The following is an 18566-nucleotide window of genomic DNA, read 5'->3' as shown; positions in this document are numbered from 1 at the left end:
TGTCCTGTAGACAGATCAAGCAGAACATTAAACCACTGAGGGTTTAATGTGACATTGATAGTATTTTTACAGTGTTTTTTTGTTTCACATGAAATGTCAGTTCTTGAACTGGACAGACAGTTCCTGTTGAAGGTTACAAAGAGGGTCACAGAACCAGTCAAATTGTATGAAAAACAATTGTAAGTAAAGCACTCCCCCTAGTGGATGTAAACTATTGATTTAGTTAAGGTTCAGAAGCAGTTGATATCCATTAAACATAATTCCACCATCAAAACACACATCAAACACTACTTAGCAACATTTATTCCCACAGTTTATAAGAACAAAATACATTTTATATCACAGAAGGGAGCGTGTGACAAATGAACTGTCCCTGTTATTGCATGGGGCTATTCACCTAGTGCACTTTGACATCTGAGTTTTCTCACCTTTTGTAAAGACCCAACTTAACTTTATTTATATAGTTATATTACAATTTTCATTGTTACAACGCAGCTGTACATAAGACATATTGACTATAAGCAAATCAATTATAGTCATATACCTGTAAAAACAAGAAAAAAGGAAGCACAGAAGACAGACATACCAACATACAACCTCTACCACACACACAATATGCATACATACTAACACACATAGACAAAGACACACACACGGAAACACACGCAGACAAGCACACACACACACACACACACAGACAGACACGCACGCATAGTGAAAGCACACATTAAAGATAAAGGAGAGAGAAAAACATGTCAAATATTAAACATATTATAAATTCCTATATGCAATACTAATAATGTAAAACTTTAACATTTCAAGCAGCCCCCGGTGAGCCCCCCAGGCCAGGGGATTGGCATTTTTCACAAATGGGATACAAGGACAGTAAATACAACAGTCTGAAATATTTTGTGCCATTTTTTACATGAATTCAGGTCCTGTTTATACAGGCCTACCGTTTTGCAAAGTCTTGATTTTGTTGTTGGGTGTAGGAAAAAGTTGTCAAGCTTTTTAAATTATTATTTACATTTTACGGTATTGCAGCACCACCTCTGCACATTAAGGAAGTTGAGAGAGGGCAGTCCGAACGCAAACAAGTAGAGTTGACTTGTTGTTACTGTTTTATCCTACAGGGGGGGCGCTGTAGCTCAAACAAAGATTGTTGACATAGATTCATAGAATAGTTCGCTAAAATTATATTTTTTTATTAATAAATGTAAACAGTATATTACTGCTTTCTCTCAATGATTATATGGCTTGTATTGTTTTCAACAAAACATATGTTAAGTGATGCTCGCGTGTAGTCAGCCGAACACCACAACAGCAAACACACTGTTAAAAAAGTTAAGTGAACACCTAACTCACACTGTATTACATCTCAATGAACACAATTTCAGGTTAAAACTCTTCACTTACTTTGCATAATGTTGTAAGAAAAAAATGACAATTGTGGTCAATGAGAGTCAATCATCAACACAATCATGTCAGGAATTACACTAAAACACTGAAAAAAAAAGAAAATACTCTTTCTCAACTTGTTTGTATTTTATCACAGTAATGTAAGTCAGTCCCAGTTGTGTCTGGGCATATTCCTGATGAGACAGCACATGGGGATCTCCTCCCAGACCTGGATCAGAGCATAAGAGCTAATGGTGCTACTTGACGGCTTCAGAAACATGAGATCCCAGAGGTTCTCAACTGGATTTAGGTCTGGGGAACGTGAGGGCCCTTTCATGTCAGCTCTGAGGATGGTCCTCCTCCCCAGACAACCCATAATGTTGCCAGTGTGCCTGTTGTCACTTCTGTTCTGTTCTGAGAATCGAATGAGATCCTCAGATCAATAGCAAGCGCGAAAGTCGCCGTTTTCCGCCCAGTTTGACGAACTCTCCATTCTTGTTTCCCAAGCCCCCACCCGCTTTATGTTTCTGTGGTGTCACATGTCAATGTTGTTTCCGCTTTCAATCACAGCGTCATATCATCTGTTTTATAAACAATGTGGATTGCTTTGCCTTTAATCGCGCTAAATTTGTCTGCACTTGTAAGCGCAAACATTTGCCCGTGCGCGCGCGAGGACCTCTGCAAACCCATCCGACACCAGCCGGCGTTTGAGGTGAGTGACAGTCTGGACCCGGACAACTTCAGCCAATGGCTCGATTCGATTGCATGCTATTTACTATTTTATGAGTGAGAGAACGTTCGTATGACTTATGAAATAGGGGGGAAACTTGGAAATGACCAACCCATGTCCTCCAAAACTTTGCAACAAGATGTCTAAACGCATTTTTAAAGTGTAGGCTATATACGAATAAGTGTCATAATGAAAGTTGGTGGTTGGAATGTATTGATACTAATATGATGACTAATATGATAGAATGATGTTCAGTACTGTATATATGAAGTCATTGAGCTAAAATACTTTCCCGTTTTATCATGTGATATAGACATGACATCATAAACTCACTACATTTATGTCACTGAGTCAGCAGGAGATGGATAACAATGTTCTCTGTTGCCTAACATGTGCAGTTAACGCATCTCTTCCAGGTGTTTGTATTCGATGTTGGTGGAAAGGCTTGGAAATTTTACGATTGGTCCGAAGTGACGACGGTTGCAGCTTTTGGAAAGTTTGATGCGGAGCTCATGTGTTACGCTCATGCTAAAGGGGCTCGGCTGGTTCTGAAAGGTAGCTATGACATGACGTATTTTTACTTGTGTTTAATTCTTTAATTGGGCGAATTACCCCCAAACTGGTCACAAACACAGTTAGTAAGAAAGTAGAAATTCATGTAGTTGTTGTGTTACTGTGTGTATCTGATGTGAAATGCTCTTGTCAGGTGATGTATCACTCTCAGACATCGTGGATCCAGTAAACAGGACAATTTGGATCCAAGAAAAGGTCCAGTTGGCAAAGAGTCAATTCATGGATGGAATAAACATAGACATTGAGCAGGCGGTGGAGGCCCAGTCTCCGCAGTACTATGCTTTGACAGCCCTTGTAAAGGAGACCACCGAGAGTTTCCACAAAGAGATCCCCGGCTCTCAGGTGATACAGAATAATACAGGAAACAATGTCATGTCTGTTATTGTCAAGACCACTGAGATGTAGTCTTCTCTATTACAGGTATCATTTGATGTGGCGTGGTCACCCAAATGCATAGATAAACGCTGTTATGACTACGTTGCCATCGCCGATTCATGCGACCTCTTGTTTGTGATGTCATACGATGAACAAAGCCAGATCTGGGGGGATTGTATTGCTTTGGCAAATGCGCCGTTCAATCAAACATTGACGGGTGAGAAAAACAAGTATTAGTACGTTTCTTAGGATCTTTACCTTGCTTTACCTTTACCTTGTTACAAACATTTGCGAGCACATTTCTTTTTCTAAAGGCAGTGTTTTACAGTTTCACTTTTACCTCATCTGACGTTTGCTCCAGATTTCTTTCTTGATCAAATTCCCAGAATGCCTTTGCACTGCTCGTCACTGCATACTTCTGAAACAGCATGTGGTGTCAGTGTTTTTTCACACACTGTGATAGCCTGTCCAGATGAAACTGTTTGTTTTTACTGCATGAAACACACCCTATGTTAAACTCTTTGTTTTTCAGCCTATGATCAATACATAAGCATGAAAATAGATCCAAAGAAACTTGTGATGGGTTTACCATGGTACGGTTACGACTACACCTGCCTAAATTTCTCAAAGGTAAACAAATGATGTTGAAAGCAGACACTTTAAAAAACAGCTTGTCATAGAATGCTATTACTACTTAGGGGCAGTTGTGGCCTAAGGGTTAGAGAGTCGGACTTGTGACCAGAAGGTTGCCGGTTCTGTTAATAACTATTTATTAACAGAACAGGCAAAAGGTTTGTACTGTCAATAACTATTTGATTAAATTAAGGTTAATTTAACAGTTAGCTAAACACTAGTGGTGTAAAGGTACCTGTATTCGTACCCAACCGTCACAGGCAACTTTTCAAATATAGTCATCATTCCTATCCCCTTGGAATTTAGACTTTGGAGTGAACAGGACATTTGCGTTCCATTATGTAGACGTTTGGAATGCACTTGGCAAAGGAAGTGATGTAATTTCCTCAATGTCTTCGGCTGCCATGTTCATGTGAAAACGAAGCATTGCGTCTGTCAGCAGAAGTTTTTAGAACATGCTTTATAATATATAAACACTAATATATATAAAACTTTCAAAATATAAAATATATTGTTTATTTGCGAACAGTTAGGTTTTATGCTTAAGTTATGCCATTAAAACAGCGCCATCTGCTGGTGGACACGATGCTTCGTTCTCACGTGAACTTGGCAGCTGAAGATAATGAGGAAATTATGTCGCTTCCTCTGCCAAGTCCATACCCAAACGTCTACATAATGGGACACAAATGCCCTGTTCACTCCAAAGACTTACTCCAAGGGCTCTGTCCTTCGAAGGGAGACGGGCATAGGAATGATGACTTCATTTGTCATTTTTCCCCCCGTGACGGCACATGACGGTTCCATACGAATACGCTTACCGTTACACCCCTATTAAACACTTTATAAACAGATTCAAATCTGTTTCGGATAGGAGATCTTGATTGATGTGCTTTATCTGTTACCCGGTCTGGTGCAGGATGGAGTATGTTCCATTCCTAAGGTGCCCTTTAGAGGAGCTCCGTGTAGCGACGCGTCCGGCAGACAGATTCCCTACAGAATCATGATGAAACAGATCAACAGCTCAATGTCAGGCAGACTGTGGGATGACAACCAGCGATCACCTTACTATAACTACAAGGTACAATTTCAGCAGTCTTGTTCAGAATAATCACTGAATGTAATCAAGTAACGTGTGTAATCGACACACCATTCACACCGTCTGTATTTACTGTCACTTTATTGTTAAAATGTCAAGCAGCACATGAGCAAATTCACTAAACGATATTGTAGAATGCTAGTGTATCCTTCAAAACATACGGTAGAGGTGTAAAGATTACCTGAAAACCATACTAATTAAAAGTACAAATACCTTGAAGCGAAAATAACTCCAAGTTACAAGTCACCAATTCCAAAACAACTTGAGTAAAAGTCTTTGAGTATCTGATTTTAACAGTGCTCGAGTATTTTAATCATACTGAATGTGGGCTCAAAGCTCTAGTCCTCAACACTTATGAAAAAGTTGATTCGTGAGGAGAGCAGTCGCATTGATTTGCTTAAATCATAATAACATCAAAATAGCAACAAGTCATAGCCGACACCAAAACAGAAATAAAGTAACTACATACACCCAAGTCTCATTTAAGCTCAAGAGCTCATAAGTAAACCAAACTCTTTCGTAAAGGTCTCTTCAATATAACAGATAAAGAAAATAAGTCAAAGCCTTTTTGCACTGGACATGCTGGTTTTGGCCTCATGGTCGGTTGCAGTCATGTCCTCATTTCACATTAAAACCGCCAGCGATTGACAACTTCCTGATACTGCACTTGTATTCACATAAAGAAGCCATGTTCACAAGTTTAAGTAAGTAAGGGCAAAATCCACAAGGTTAAAGTACCTTCAATGATGTAAATGGCAATATTATTCTTCACTAGCAAAAACAAAAAGGCTGCAAAAAAAGATGGTGCCATGCAAAATGTCTTTGCATTAATGATTAAAAATGTAGTGGAGTAAAGAGTAAAAGTTGATAATATCTTTAATACTCCGTTCAACTACAAAGAAACCAAAAAGATACTTAAGCACAGTCACTAGTAATTACATTTACTTCAATACTTTACACCACTGACTTACGGTAGCACGCAGAACGAATCTTTATGCGAAAGGAAATTCAGTCTTAGATATATTTTCCACAATGTATATGTGAGACAACATATAAGGCTTGACAATATATATTAGACATCTTTCTCAAGGTAAGTCTGATCTGTATTCACAGGACACAGAAGGTAGGGTTCATCAGGTGTGGTACGATGACCCAGAAAGCATCGCCCTGAAAGCTGCCTATGTAGCACAAAACGGTCTGAAAGGAATCGGTATGTGGAACGGGAATCTCCTGGACTACAGTGCAGATCCGATCGCACGGCAACAGACGTCAGACATGTGGAACGCCCTGACACCCAGTTCACACAGAGAGACTGCTGCTGTCTCCTAGAGTCATTCAAGTTACTATTGCTTCAAGTCAATATACATGTTTGTCTCTGGGCTGACAGGTTGTGTAGTCCTCTCATAAACATGTCAGGTTGATTTATTTTTTATAGTTTTTTTAACAGGCACTGAATAAATGGAACATTTTATGATAGCAAACCTAACAGGACGTTTTGAATACTACACATTTTAATTTTACATAACTTTATTTATTAGACTTTACATTAGGTGAACTTCACATTGACATCTTAATGAACAATAATAGAATCAACCGTTTATCAGTCACATGACAAAACGTAAAGGTGGGCTAAGGGTTTTCCACCAAGGAGTCAGCAGCTGCTCAACTAGAATGTGAAAATAATCACCAGTCTGGTAATAAAGTATGTTTTTAAAAACGATTTAAATATCCTAATATAACTAAGGGCCTAGTCCTGGTTTAACCTAATCCCGACCAGGAAACCGTCCCTATAACTAAAAGGATTAAAAAAAATGTTAAGCATGTCAAGGAAATTAATTAAATTAAAGATAAATCTTGGTGGCCGATTAATTGATGAAAAACACTAAAATAAAAAAGTTTATGTGTACACCACATCCTTAATGTTTGATAACTGCAATAGATATTTTTTCTTTTATATTTTAAAATTGGCATGTCGAAAATCTTTATAGGTCATTGTTCCATATGAGTGGTTTGAAACTGCATTTGAGATCATTAAAAGAAAAACCCAAATTCATCAAAAATTTTACTCTTATGTCACAATTTACAGATTTTGTTACACAAATTTTTGATCTGTTTTTTCATACTTGTTACTTTAACATACAGTTTTTGTTGCGATACAAACACTTACAGTATAAAAACACATCACAAAATAATGACATTACCCCATCTGTACACCATCCAAAAACAATTAAAGGGGTAATATGGCGCGAATATGTGTTTTTCTGTGTCTTGTGTTATAAACTGCTCGTGTATTAGACGTAAAATTGCAAAAATGTTTCAAAGTGTGGGAACAAAAGATGTATTCTATCTGAAAGCGAATCGTCACCCAGACCTGCCTGAAAACCACAGCCCCACAAATCTACATCAGTTGGAGGTATGATTTGACTAAGACTAAGTCATTTTTTTGTAAAAATCAGCACATTTCAGAGAGGCGGGGTAAAGAGGAGATACAAACATGCACAGTTTGTGAAAAATACAGCTTTTTTTCCACCTTAAAACGTGTATACATATTACATTACATCTTAAACAAACGATAATATTAATTTTTGTCGTTAATTAAGACTCCTTTAAACAAAGAAAATTACTCACATTTCACCTTTAAAATACTTAAAATACTTATTTTGATACTTCATGAATTTAGATATTTTAGCATCAAGTCAAATCACAACTAATAAAATGTCTTATAAAATTGCAATTTATGACATCAGATTCATGTTCAGATCTGAGATCTCTTCTGCATCAGCTCTGCCCTCAGTGCCTGCAGTTCTGTAGATGCTTGATTTCTCAGCTAAATAAACAACAAATGTAATGTTAATGCAGAAACCATAACAACAGACATGTGTTGCATGAGTTAATTACCTTGATCTCTGTGGCCAGTTTCATTTTAGCATCATCCACATTTTTCCTCAGATTATCAATTTCACAGCTCTCTGTCATAATCTGGATTATCAAATCATTCTGTGTGAAGGAGAAATAAAAACCAAATCCTTCAAATTGAGCATCATTTAAAAAGGTTTAAATTGGTTATACTAAAGTTGAATACTGTATTATGCACCGTAAAACATTGTTTTGCTTCATTCATTTCTTTAATTCTTCCGTATAACCAACACAAGTCATTTAATCTTACTCCCATTATATGCACATTTTTGAAAAAGTGTTAACACTTCTCCAACTCATCAGAATAAGTAATTTTTTGCTTAGTTTTTAAGTAACATTGACTCAACAACTTGTCAAAATGGTAAATTGGAATGAAATTCCACAGCAAAACAACTTCACAATGTGGCAGTTTGTTAATATACAATTATATCGATGTTCATTTATTTACCTTGAAATGTAAAAAATTTAATTAACAAAAATTCGATTTAACTTAATATCGCTTAACTGAAATATTACCTTTGTGCTTGACAGTTTTCCAGCTTGTGTTTGACGTCTTGTACTTTCTCGGGCTTGGAGTTGCCGTAGCATTTTACAATAAAAAGTGTGAAGTTCCTGTCTAACACTCCTGAGAGTCGTTTCGTGTTGAACTGTGGCCTTCTTAGTGTCAAAATATTTCCTTTTCCATTTGTCACGGGCTTGAGAGGGTACAGAATTAATCACAAAATAATAGTTTTCTATCAAAAACTTGAGGGTCACATATACAGTGTCTACACCGGAAGCGAGCAGCGGGACAGAACCAACGGGTTGTTCCTCATCGCGCCGCATCCATTGTGGACTAAAATTATAAGGGGTTCAAACAGGTTCTATTGTCTTTTGTCATGTTGCATTGCGTGTCCAATGAAGACACAGGGTTTTTTTCACCCACATTTTATAATGTTAACTCATTCAGGCGGACTCTTCTGCATCATTCAGTCAAAGTCTTTTAAAAACAGTTTTATTTAATGGAATTTTAGATTTGAAATAAAATAAACAAATATGTTGACACTTGAAAATTTTGAAATTTCGCAAAATTGTTACAAACTGTACCTTTAAGGATACACCTTCAGTGTAAAAGTCTAGAGAACCATTTCACTCAAGTGACTCTAAACTTTCAAACTGTTGTCTATTGATTTATTAGGAGAATGAACAGTACATGTAGAAGTAATTGGGTTTGTTTATCTTTGTTTCTGATGCACATGTCTACTTGATAGGGCTGGTGTATATTTTGGTTCCTGTTATATATATGTAAATTGTAGCAAATATGATGTTTTATTGATGTTGATGGTGTATACCTTGATTCCTGCGATGTCTGTTAAGAGCTAGAAGCTCTCTGCCCTTTTTCAAAAGCTCTTGTCTGGTTTGTTCAAGCGGTTTTCTCTGGTCTTTCAGTCCCTTGATTTCCTTTATTAACTCGTCACCTGAACATATAAATCAATGAGCACAGTTTGGCAAGATGTTGTCATCGATCATAACTGATGCTGTCTTACATGTGGTTGTTTGTTGTGTATAAAGTTCTAGAGAATAGAGAGACAGTTGAGAACAACACACTGTAGGGAGTGGAGAGTTTGGTCTGCTCACAGGAACCTGTAAAACACATCAAATCCAAACTGAAACCTTCAATGTCTGTCCTGGATGTCCAGAACACACTGCATTGGGAATTTTACTCCGACAATAAACCTCTGGTGTCTTTATGTGGAGAGACTTTTACAATGCTTCACCTCCTGTTTCGTCTCAACCATTTCTAGTAAACTTCTGAAAGTCTATGCTGAGAAAAACAGTGTCTTGTCTTGATTTGTAGTACAAATATATAAACATTCTTAAATCAAGATGTACTTTCTTGCCAAAAAATGTGAACTAAGAAATGTAGTCTCTATTTAAGGAGAATAATATAAGAATAAGTAAGTTTATGGTTAAAACAAGCAAAACAATCTGCCAATGTGGTGAGAAAAATAAACTTGACTTGGGTACTTGAGAAAAGGCTCAAACCAAATTCAAGTTTATTTTTCAGATTGTATTGCTTTATTTATTATTTTTCATAAAACAAGACTAAAGATCTGAGTTTATTCTGTCAAGTAATTGTGCATTTTTTAAATTTTAACTAAAAACAAGACAAAAATGCTTAGTAAGAATGACATTTTTAACATCAAAACATTTAAAAACTAAACGCGGAGATGGCGATTTTTAGTTATGTGAGACAATATCAAGTCTTACCACATGATCAGATTTTTCTCCGCTTGATTTCAATGTCATTGAGGTATTGAATTTCCTAGATGTGAAGAAGATACAGGATTCAGGCTATTATTATTGTCATTGTTATATGTATATAATATTATAGATTTTAACAGAGATTTACGACTAAAAAAGTCTGGCTTACCTAACCAATACAGGAGATTGGTCAGCATCCACTAGTAACCCTGGATCTCCACTGGAAGTTCTTTTAAAGCTGTGTTTTGTTTTTGTGACTGTATCCATTTTTACTTGAGAATAAACATCCCGTTTAGCAATATGCCTTTCTGAATTAAGACAGAAAATGAATAAACTGACATTAAATGCATTTGAACCAAAAATAGCCGTTATTTACTCATCAACGTCATCTCATGTTTTTTCAACCCTGTATGACTTTCTTTCATCTGCAGAACACAAAAGAATTTGTTCTGATAAATTTTGGTAGACAAACAACATTAAACCCCACTGACTCCCAGTGCATGAACACAAACCCAATGAGACATTTCTTACATTACACATGTTAATATAATTATACATTTATAAACATTAATAGATCGTGTTATCCCTGAAAGATTTTAGTTCAACAAGCTCTTGATCAAGACACACAGTACAGTTTAGCTCCTGAAAATAATAGATTTTAAAGAGATTTTGTGTTCGGTCACAAATACAAATTCTGTCATTATTTATTCACCCTCATATAGTTCAAAATGATTATTATTAACCAATCATTGCTCTTCTTTTTGAAAACATTTGTATGAGATTCAGAAAAGCATGCTCAGCTGTGTTTTTGACGTTTGGTAGCGTTTATGAAATCTTTCCGGCCCGTTACTATGACAACAGTCTTGTATGCTGATACAACAGAATGCGCAAGGCCTTAGTTTTGCCACAGTTAAAGACGAGAGAAAGAGGTGAAGATGGGGGAAACACGACCTGAAACAGAGCATGATGACCAATGAGTCATGACATAATTGTGTAGGAGAAGTGAAGGAACCATACAATAAAGTGATATCATGACTAAAACCTGATGAAAGACTGAAAGAGGATGTAAACCCCTTGTAAGTTTTGTAAAATTGTTGGTAACCCATGTGCATTTGTCAGACGATCCTCTAGGCGTCTCACTTTGTTGGCTCGAGCAATAAAGTTTTGACCTTTTGGCATCCGGAGCCTTTGTCTGCGAGATTCTTTTTGCAACGAGAAGACCGATTCGCAACGACACCCCCATTCATTTTTGTTGTAACCAACGCAAGTGAATGGGGGCTCTTAACAACATTCAAATGATCTTCTTTTGTGTTATTCAGAAGAAAGAAAGTCATACAGGTCTGAATGACGAGAGGGTGAGTAAATTATGACAAAATTTTCTTTTTGAAAGTGAACTTCTCCTTTTAAATGTCTTTTGTGTTCAGAGATATAGATTTTGAACATCGTGAGGGTGAATAAACGATGACAGAATTTGTATTTTAGACCGAACTCAAAATCTCTTTAAAATCTATTCTTTTCAGGAGCTAAACTGACTTTACCAAACCGTACTGTGTCTTGATCAAGAGCTTGTCGAACAAAAAATCTTTCAGGGATTACGCGATCCATTAGTGTATATAAATGTATAATTCTATAAACATGTGTAATGACTTATATGATCTTAATCCATCTGCTTGTGTTTTGAGCTTTTTATACCAGACTGTTTGGCCTCAGGGTCCTTCTGATCATGTGAACTGTATATCAGATGACGTGTATCTGTGGATTGTGTGTCTTCGTCGCTCCCGTTCTTCTCTTCCGCCGGCATATGGACCGACTGTTGAGCTCTCTTGTTGATTGAAGGGAATTTAATGGGCTCTTTACTCTGGCCAGGTGCACATGTTGGTCTGAGTAAATCTTGACTGTGATGGTCAGCGCTGCTGACTAAAGTATCAGGGGTCAGTGAGCTAGAGCAAAGACCACTGTCATGTTCACCCACCGGCAGAAGATAGAGTTCAGGAAAAGGAGCCTGATTTGAAGAACAAATGAGTCGGTAAAAGATTCTTTGCTGTGAAATAGTTAAGTACAATGAATCAAAAGCACTTACAAACGGTGGAGCAAAGGATTTTACAGTCAGTTCTCCTTCTTGCCTGAATTTAACCTGTAATCGAATCAGAAAAGGACTTGGATGACTTCTTTGTGTTAAAAAACAAATACACCATGTCTAGAAACAATTCTTCCACCATCTCTACTCCACCCCAATGCTAACTTTGATATTATAATCACTAAAAGCTCAGATCTCACGCTACTCACCAGAGCCAAACTTCTGCCGACACATTTTAAGAACACATATTTATCAGTGATCCTGTCCAGCCCGAGAAAGCATCCAAGTTCAGCTCTGAGATCAGACAGTGTCATATCAGAATCAACCCTGAAACAAACATCCAGATCAGAAAAACTCACATCTGAATCAACTGAATAGAGAAATCTGGGGATAGTTGTCACAGGAAAGTTACAAAAAAAGCTGTATCTGCGTAAATGTTATGTTTTAATCCTAAATCTTTTCTTGCATCATGCATTGCATTTTTGGTTCAAAGATTACAAATTCTTTTGACCAAATGAATTGTTTAATATTTTGTGTAGCTATGTTACCTTTCACATTTTTGATGATTAATGAAATCTGTGTTTTTAAGCGATTTGTTTAACTTTCTAAATGTAATGCCAATAAAACAATAGGCCTACTTTTTTATAAAAAGGATGTATGTTTTTATTTGTGTATTTATTTTCACTTGATAATATTATTTGTGATATTTATCCGTTTTAAATCTCCGTCATTCTTTAAATCCTCCTTGTGAAAATGAGTCAATGATATATTTTTCATTATGCTTTGTTAGATATAATGCTCGAAAAAAATTGCCCACAATACACAATGCAAAAAAGACAATCTTACGAGGCATTTTCGTCTTCATTTAGTAAAAATCTCTGAACATTCTTAAATGTATATACAATTACTTGAAAGAAAAGAGTCTTATTTTATAAAAAATTATATGACAAGTAAATAAGTTTATGGTAAAAAACAAGCAAAAAAAATTGCCAATGGGGTGAGAAAAATAGACTTTATTCAAACTATTTTGAATTATTTTTCTCACCCCATTGGCAGATTTTTTTGCTTGTTTTTACCACAAAGTTACTTTATTCTTATATTATTTTCTTTAAAAAGAGAATAAATATCTTAGGTCACTTTTCCTGTCAAGAACGTGCATCTTGATTTAAGAATGTTTAGATATTTGCACTACAAACCAAGAGAAAAACACTTATTAAGAATATCGATTTTTGCAGTGCACCAAGTGAGAATTTATGTAGAAACTTTCAAATATGTGTAAAGTTGTGACAACTAGCCCCCATGTGTTAAATTGAGTGAAGTCAGTAAGAAACCTGATAAATCCTGCTGATATGAAAGCGCTCACAGCATCAGCCGACACTTTATTCAGCCTCCGATCAAACTGATCTTCGGGAACATAAAACACATGCAGCTCCACTCCCTTCATAAAAACACACATCGCGTGAACATATAATCATATCTTGCATTCATATGAACTATACAAAATAAAAATATGTACAAAAACGTACCTGTGTGGTTTTATTTCTCCTGCCGGTAAAGCCGCTCATGGTGACATTGATCTTAGCGCTCGAAGATTTTTTTCATCGGAGACCAAAGACCCTGTTAGAAAAGTCTCCGCGCTCGGCGGCACTACTCGCATCGGTTTCAAGCCAAAGCCGTTTCACTCGTAAAAGACCAGTCACACTAAACAACAGCTGAAATAGATTGAAAACTTCCGTCTTCAATTATCAACAATAATCGAAAATAACAGCATAGCAGTGCAATATTTTGTTTATAAACAGAATCCAGTCAGATAAATAGTCTTTTAATAAGTTTAAACGTAAACCAATAAGAAAAGACGTTACACATCAGCGGCAATAGGGGAGCGAGGTACAATATCATCCTATGGCTGTCAGTTAAACGTCTGAGCTCGTTTATCAAATCAGTCAGCCCCCGCAATTATAAAATTCAGTTACCTATGCTATAATAGCACTAATAAGCACGTTGTTACTCTGTCTTGATGATTGCCTCTTTTTATCAGGCGGGGCTATGTTTTGCACTTTCCCTTTTTAAAGTAACAGCATTGCGGTGTCTTGTTAATGTTGACAGTCTTTGTCGTTGACTGATGTGTGTGATGCGTGTGAAGCGCTAAGTAACGGTATCTTGTGATATCAAACAGTACCAGAGTGTACTGAACTCTCAGCCCATAAATCCAAGAGTACATTAAAACAACACGCCTGTTTCAAACACTGATCGACAAACACACTAAACATCTTGGGTTTGGAAACAAACAAGTGGAACGTGATAAAGGGAGTCCAGAAATGTAGAGAATTTCCATGGTCCCCCCTTATGAAAATTACCTTTATTTGTATAACCTTTTAACTAACCTTTTTATTTTAACCTTAGTAAAACCCATGTAATGGCCTCCAAAAGCTATGCAAATTCCATAAATAGTTTACTAACCTAAAGTTTAGTAATACTACCCCCAACTGCAGTTCCTCCAGTCAAAACTATCCATTTCTAGCACAGGAAATAATACAAGTTAAGACATTTACCAACATGGGTGAACCTTATAAGCAAATCCCTCCCTTGAGTGTGTGAAGAGTCATATGAAAAGATAAATAGCTTGTTCAAAAAATACGTCTTTAATTTAAACACAAAATATGTGACATTCAGCCCCAGTCTCTCCTATGACAATGAGCATTTACTAAAGTTTAGAGTGCAGGCAAAAATGGTTTTCCTATGGAAATAGAATAAGAAAATAATTTAACAATTCTATAAGTCAAATCCAGATCTACATTTAACACAAACAAAGAAAAAAAAAATTATGCTACACTTTCACTGTTGATCCCAAACCAACCCAATACCCGAGACAGATAGGTTGAGTGAATGTGGTTTGGACTCTGTGGATGAGGGTCATTGTGTCTCTGCAGAAGGTCTACATCCGAATACACTCCTTTTCCACAAGATCTCAACACTCCAGGCAGGTCAGTATGATTCTTGTTGTGATAGAATGAACACCTGAGCTTTCCTGTGGCTCAGTGGTTACAGCATGGCGCTACCAACGACCAAGGTCACGGGTTTGATCCGTAGATGTAAACACACATTCATCAAGCCGACCCTTCCTGTTGATGCTCTTATATGACACTGATATACTCACATAAAAACAACTCCACTCAACCTCCCAGTAACAGCATCCACACACACTCTCACTACAAAACACCTGACACACATCAGCAAATCTGTCTGGATGATCTGCTGGAATCTGTTGGTCCATGAAATCTTTCTGTTTCTCTCAGACGGACGGACGTTTTTATTAATTGTGTTTGTGTCCAGAGTGACCTGACAGGAACCTGATGGAGATAAAAACATGAAATCATTCACTGTAAAACACATTTCTCTGTGTGTGTTTTTGTGTGTGTGGTTTTGTTTTTATATTCTGGTGGGCAGAGCTGGGTAGGATCCGATTTTAAACGACATTTTAAAGTACTTGTAATCAGAATACAGTCACTTTTTATGGATTGTATTATTACATATTATTCACAGAATTGGCAGGTACTCAAGTTGTATACAGTTTAGTGATTTTCCCTGCATATTTTCATTTCTAATTTTTCCTACATTTTTTATAATAAACATACCCACAACTTATATGTTTGTGATTCTTTAAGCTTTTTCAGGCAGAGAGAGGAGAGGTTTGGAATTGCACAGAGATGCAAAATTGGGCGGCACTCAGCATTTGATGGCCGGATGTATAGACACTGGAGATGTGACGAGACACTTATCCCACGAGATGAGACAAGATACAAGATTGGGTTCACAAGAACAAGATAAGATTTTAACACTATTTTTAAGAAATCCTCAACAATATTCTTGTCAAATTTTACCATTAAACTCCATCAAGCGAATATCACGAGGCCTTGAAATCAAATCTTGCAAGATCTAGTGGCACGAGATCTTGTCACACCCCTTATAGACATCATTTTGGAGAAAGTTTATTCAGTGTTACTATCAGTAAACACTAACAATATGTATTAGTGTTAGTATTTTGTCCGTACTGTACTTCAAAAAGATACAGAGGCTCTTGTTGGGGATAAAAATTTCTTATTTTTGCATGTTTTATCTGTCAAAATAGTAGAAAATTATCCTGCTCAATATATGTAATTTACATTGAATAAGATTTACATCAAATATATCTAAATGTAATCCACAATTTTCAAAAAAATCTACAATTTTTTTCAGTAACTGATTGCAATTCCTAAGTAGTCTACCTCTTTCTGCCGGTGGGGACCTTAACTTGAATACACACCTACTCATAGGAACTCGTGTCACCGTGGGGACCAAAATTGAGGTCCCCACAGTCAAAAAAAGCTTATGAATTGTACAGCACAATATTTAAAGTCCCAAAACTGTTTCTGTGATCTTTAGGATTAGGGTTAGATAAAATATACAGTCTCTACAGTATAAAATTAATAAGCCTATGGAGTGTCCCTACGAAGATAATAAAACAGACGTGTGCGTGTCTTACATCATAGGACATCCTGTCTGGTCTTCGATTTATTGGTGGGTTCAACTTCAATGCATGTTCCTAAACACATAAACAGACATAATCAGTGTAATTCCTTCTTACAATTGTATAATTCTCTTTCTTATTATCTAAAATATTATGTGCTGTTCTACCTCCATTAGACATCTTGTCAATATCTTTAAAGAAATCCTCAATTTTTTCCTTCAGATTAGATCCAGACTTTCTCACATCATTAAAAGAGAGTTGAGAAGTGAAAGTGATGATGGGTTTATCTTCACATCCAAGAGAGACAGACAGAAACTAAAAGTTCTACACAAACAATGACAGAGAAAATAAATAAAGACAAAACCTTCAACATCACAACTCTGACCAGATGTTGTTCTATAACATAGTTTGTCACGTATAATATTTAATCTGCAGACGTCACTGAGGTGTTTGTTGTGTTACCTTTATGAAAGTGATGTCATCTTGCGTGAATAAAAGCTTGTCCAGCTCAACCTCTCTCTTCCTCAGATCCTCAATCTCCTGCTCCAGACCCTTCAAGTGTTCTTCAGCACGACTCACTGCAGTCTTTCCTGATCTCGGATGTGTTGTGTCACCTCAGAGCGTCTTCTCTCAATGGAGAGGATCATGTGTGTGAAGATCCTCTCAGTGTCATTCACTGCTGCCAGTGCAGAGCGCTGTTAACACACACATAACAATCACATCTCTTACTGCTACACCACACAGCCCGTGATACACAGTGAGACTGAAACATCTCCAGACTGAAGCTCAAACTAACTCACTTTATGACTCATCACAGTCTCTCTCAGCTCCTTGAGCTCTTTCTCTATCTGCTCAATTCTCTGATGGTATTTTCTCTTTGTGTCGTCCAAAATCGTCTGGAGGAAATAAAGTAGCAAAATCATCCGAACAAAATACAGTTGATCATGATCACATAAGTCTTTTCTGTCAGTTCATACCTGTTTGTCAGTTCTCTCTGCTGCAGCTGAAACCGTGTCGTGACTTTTGTGTTCGTCAATCGTACACAGATAACACACACACAGCTGATCAGTACGACAGTAAATGTCCAGCAGTCTATCGTGTCGAGGACAGATGATCTCCTGAAGTCGTCCAGTGGCCTCGATCAACTTGTGACTCTTTCCTTTGAAGAGATTCTCGTGTTGTTGGAGGTGTTCTTCACCATTTCAGCCATTATGGTGTTTTTACCCAAAACTGGACTGAAGGTTTGTCTGCACTGAGGGCAGCTGTAGATTTTCTTCTTCTTTTTCTGATTCCAGAAGTCTGTATACAGCTCATACAGTAACTGCGTCCACAGGGAATAGTCACTGGATCCTTCAGTAGATTCATACACACTGCACATATGAACTGATCCTCACCCCATGATATTTTGGCTTCTGCCATTTTACTGCAAGCAAGTACACGCGAAGATCGGGGCAAATTCAGCAGCTCGTTTTACCTGAACCAAAGACTTCCGGGTTTATGACGTGAGGGCAGTTGTAGCGCATCATAGCACAAAAAGTTTACTGTATAAGTAAACCCAGTCCCACCCTACCTCACCACACACATAAATGTATACACATCAAGGCCGTTTTTGTTATTTCGATAGAAGTGATTTATGTTCAAATGAAGACCATAAGTACGAAACACATTTTGTGTGTTCTGATGCGTGCGTCTCTGCGCTGACTGACCGCCTATGACACCAAGTAGCGTCTAGTCTCGCGGTATTTTGATGTCGCGCTCTGATCGGTTTGCGCATAGTACCGCGAGAAGGCGAACACACACATTCGATCTGTCGCTCAACAATAATTATATTTAAACATGACATGCGGGGCAAGACACGATCATCATTTCATAGAAAAAGTTGGGACTTCAAACGCAAGATTAAAATATATAAAAAAAGTATCACTGTGTGACAAATAAAACTTAATGTTTTTAATAAATATTTAGATATTTATTTATTTTAGAAATACTACGTGACATGACAAATTGACATGTTACT

At 37.0% G+C, this 18566-nt stretch overlaps 2 protein-coding genes and 1 long non-coding RNA gene across 3 annotated transcripts; 1 reads left to right on the top strand and 2 right to left on the bottom strand.

Moving 5' to 3' along the window:
- Positions 1–1672: 1672 nt before the first annotated feature.
- ctbs (chitobiase, di-N-acetyl-) lies at positions 1673–7220 on the top strand. Its single transcript, XM_056734160.1, has 7 exons — positions 1673–2110; positions 2545–2683; positions 2835–3043; positions 3122–3293; positions 3609–3706; positions 4626–4787; positions 5919–7220. The coding sequence occupies exons 1-7, from the start codon at positions 1994–1996 to the stop codon at positions 6132–6134; spliced, it is 1113 nt and encodes a 370-aa protein (XP_056590138.1). The 5' UTR covers positions 1673–1993; the 3' UTR covers positions 6135–7220.
- A 152-nt stretch (positions 7221–7372) lies between these two features.
- On the bottom strand, positions 7373–13762 carry spata1 (spermatogenesis associated 1). The gene is made up of 12 exons (XM_056734157.1): positions 13569–13762; positions 13374–13480; positions 12252–12369; positions 12046–12099; positions 11658–11967; positions 10135–10273; positions 9972–10026; positions 9248–9344; positions 9053–9178; positions 8238–8416; positions 7704–7802; positions 7373–7632 (listed from the first exon to the last, which is right to left on the bottom strand). Exons 1-12 carry the CDS (start codon positions 13605–13607, stop codon positions 7561–7563), a joined length of 1395 nt encoding a protein of 464 aa, XP_056590135.1. The 5' UTR covers positions 13608–13762; the 3' UTR covers positions 7373–7560.
- Positions 13763–14671: 909 nt separating this feature from the next.
- LOC130410421 (uncharacterized) lies at positions 14672–18247 on the bottom strand. Its single transcript, XR_008905011.1, has 6 exons — positions 17527–18247; positions 17350–17445; positions 17012–17244; positions 16717–16873; positions 16565–16624; positions 14672–15392 (listed from the first exon to the last, which is right to left on the bottom strand). It is a non-coding gene; the product is annotated as an uncharacterized LOC130410421 (long non-coding RNA).
- Positions 18248–18566: the final 319 nt, after the last annotated feature.

Source organism: Triplophysa dalaica, chromosome 21 (genome assembly GCF_015846415.1).
Source record: "Triplophysa dalaica isolate WHDGS20190420 chromosome 21, ASM1584641v1, whole genome shotgun sequence".
Taxonomy (NCBI): domain Eukaryota; kingdom Metazoa; phylum Chordata; class Actinopteri; order Cypriniformes; family Nemacheilidae; genus Triplophysa; species Triplophysa dalaica.
Note: the sequence above shows the minus strand (reverse complement) of the source record. Positions and strands in the feature narration are given on the sequence as shown.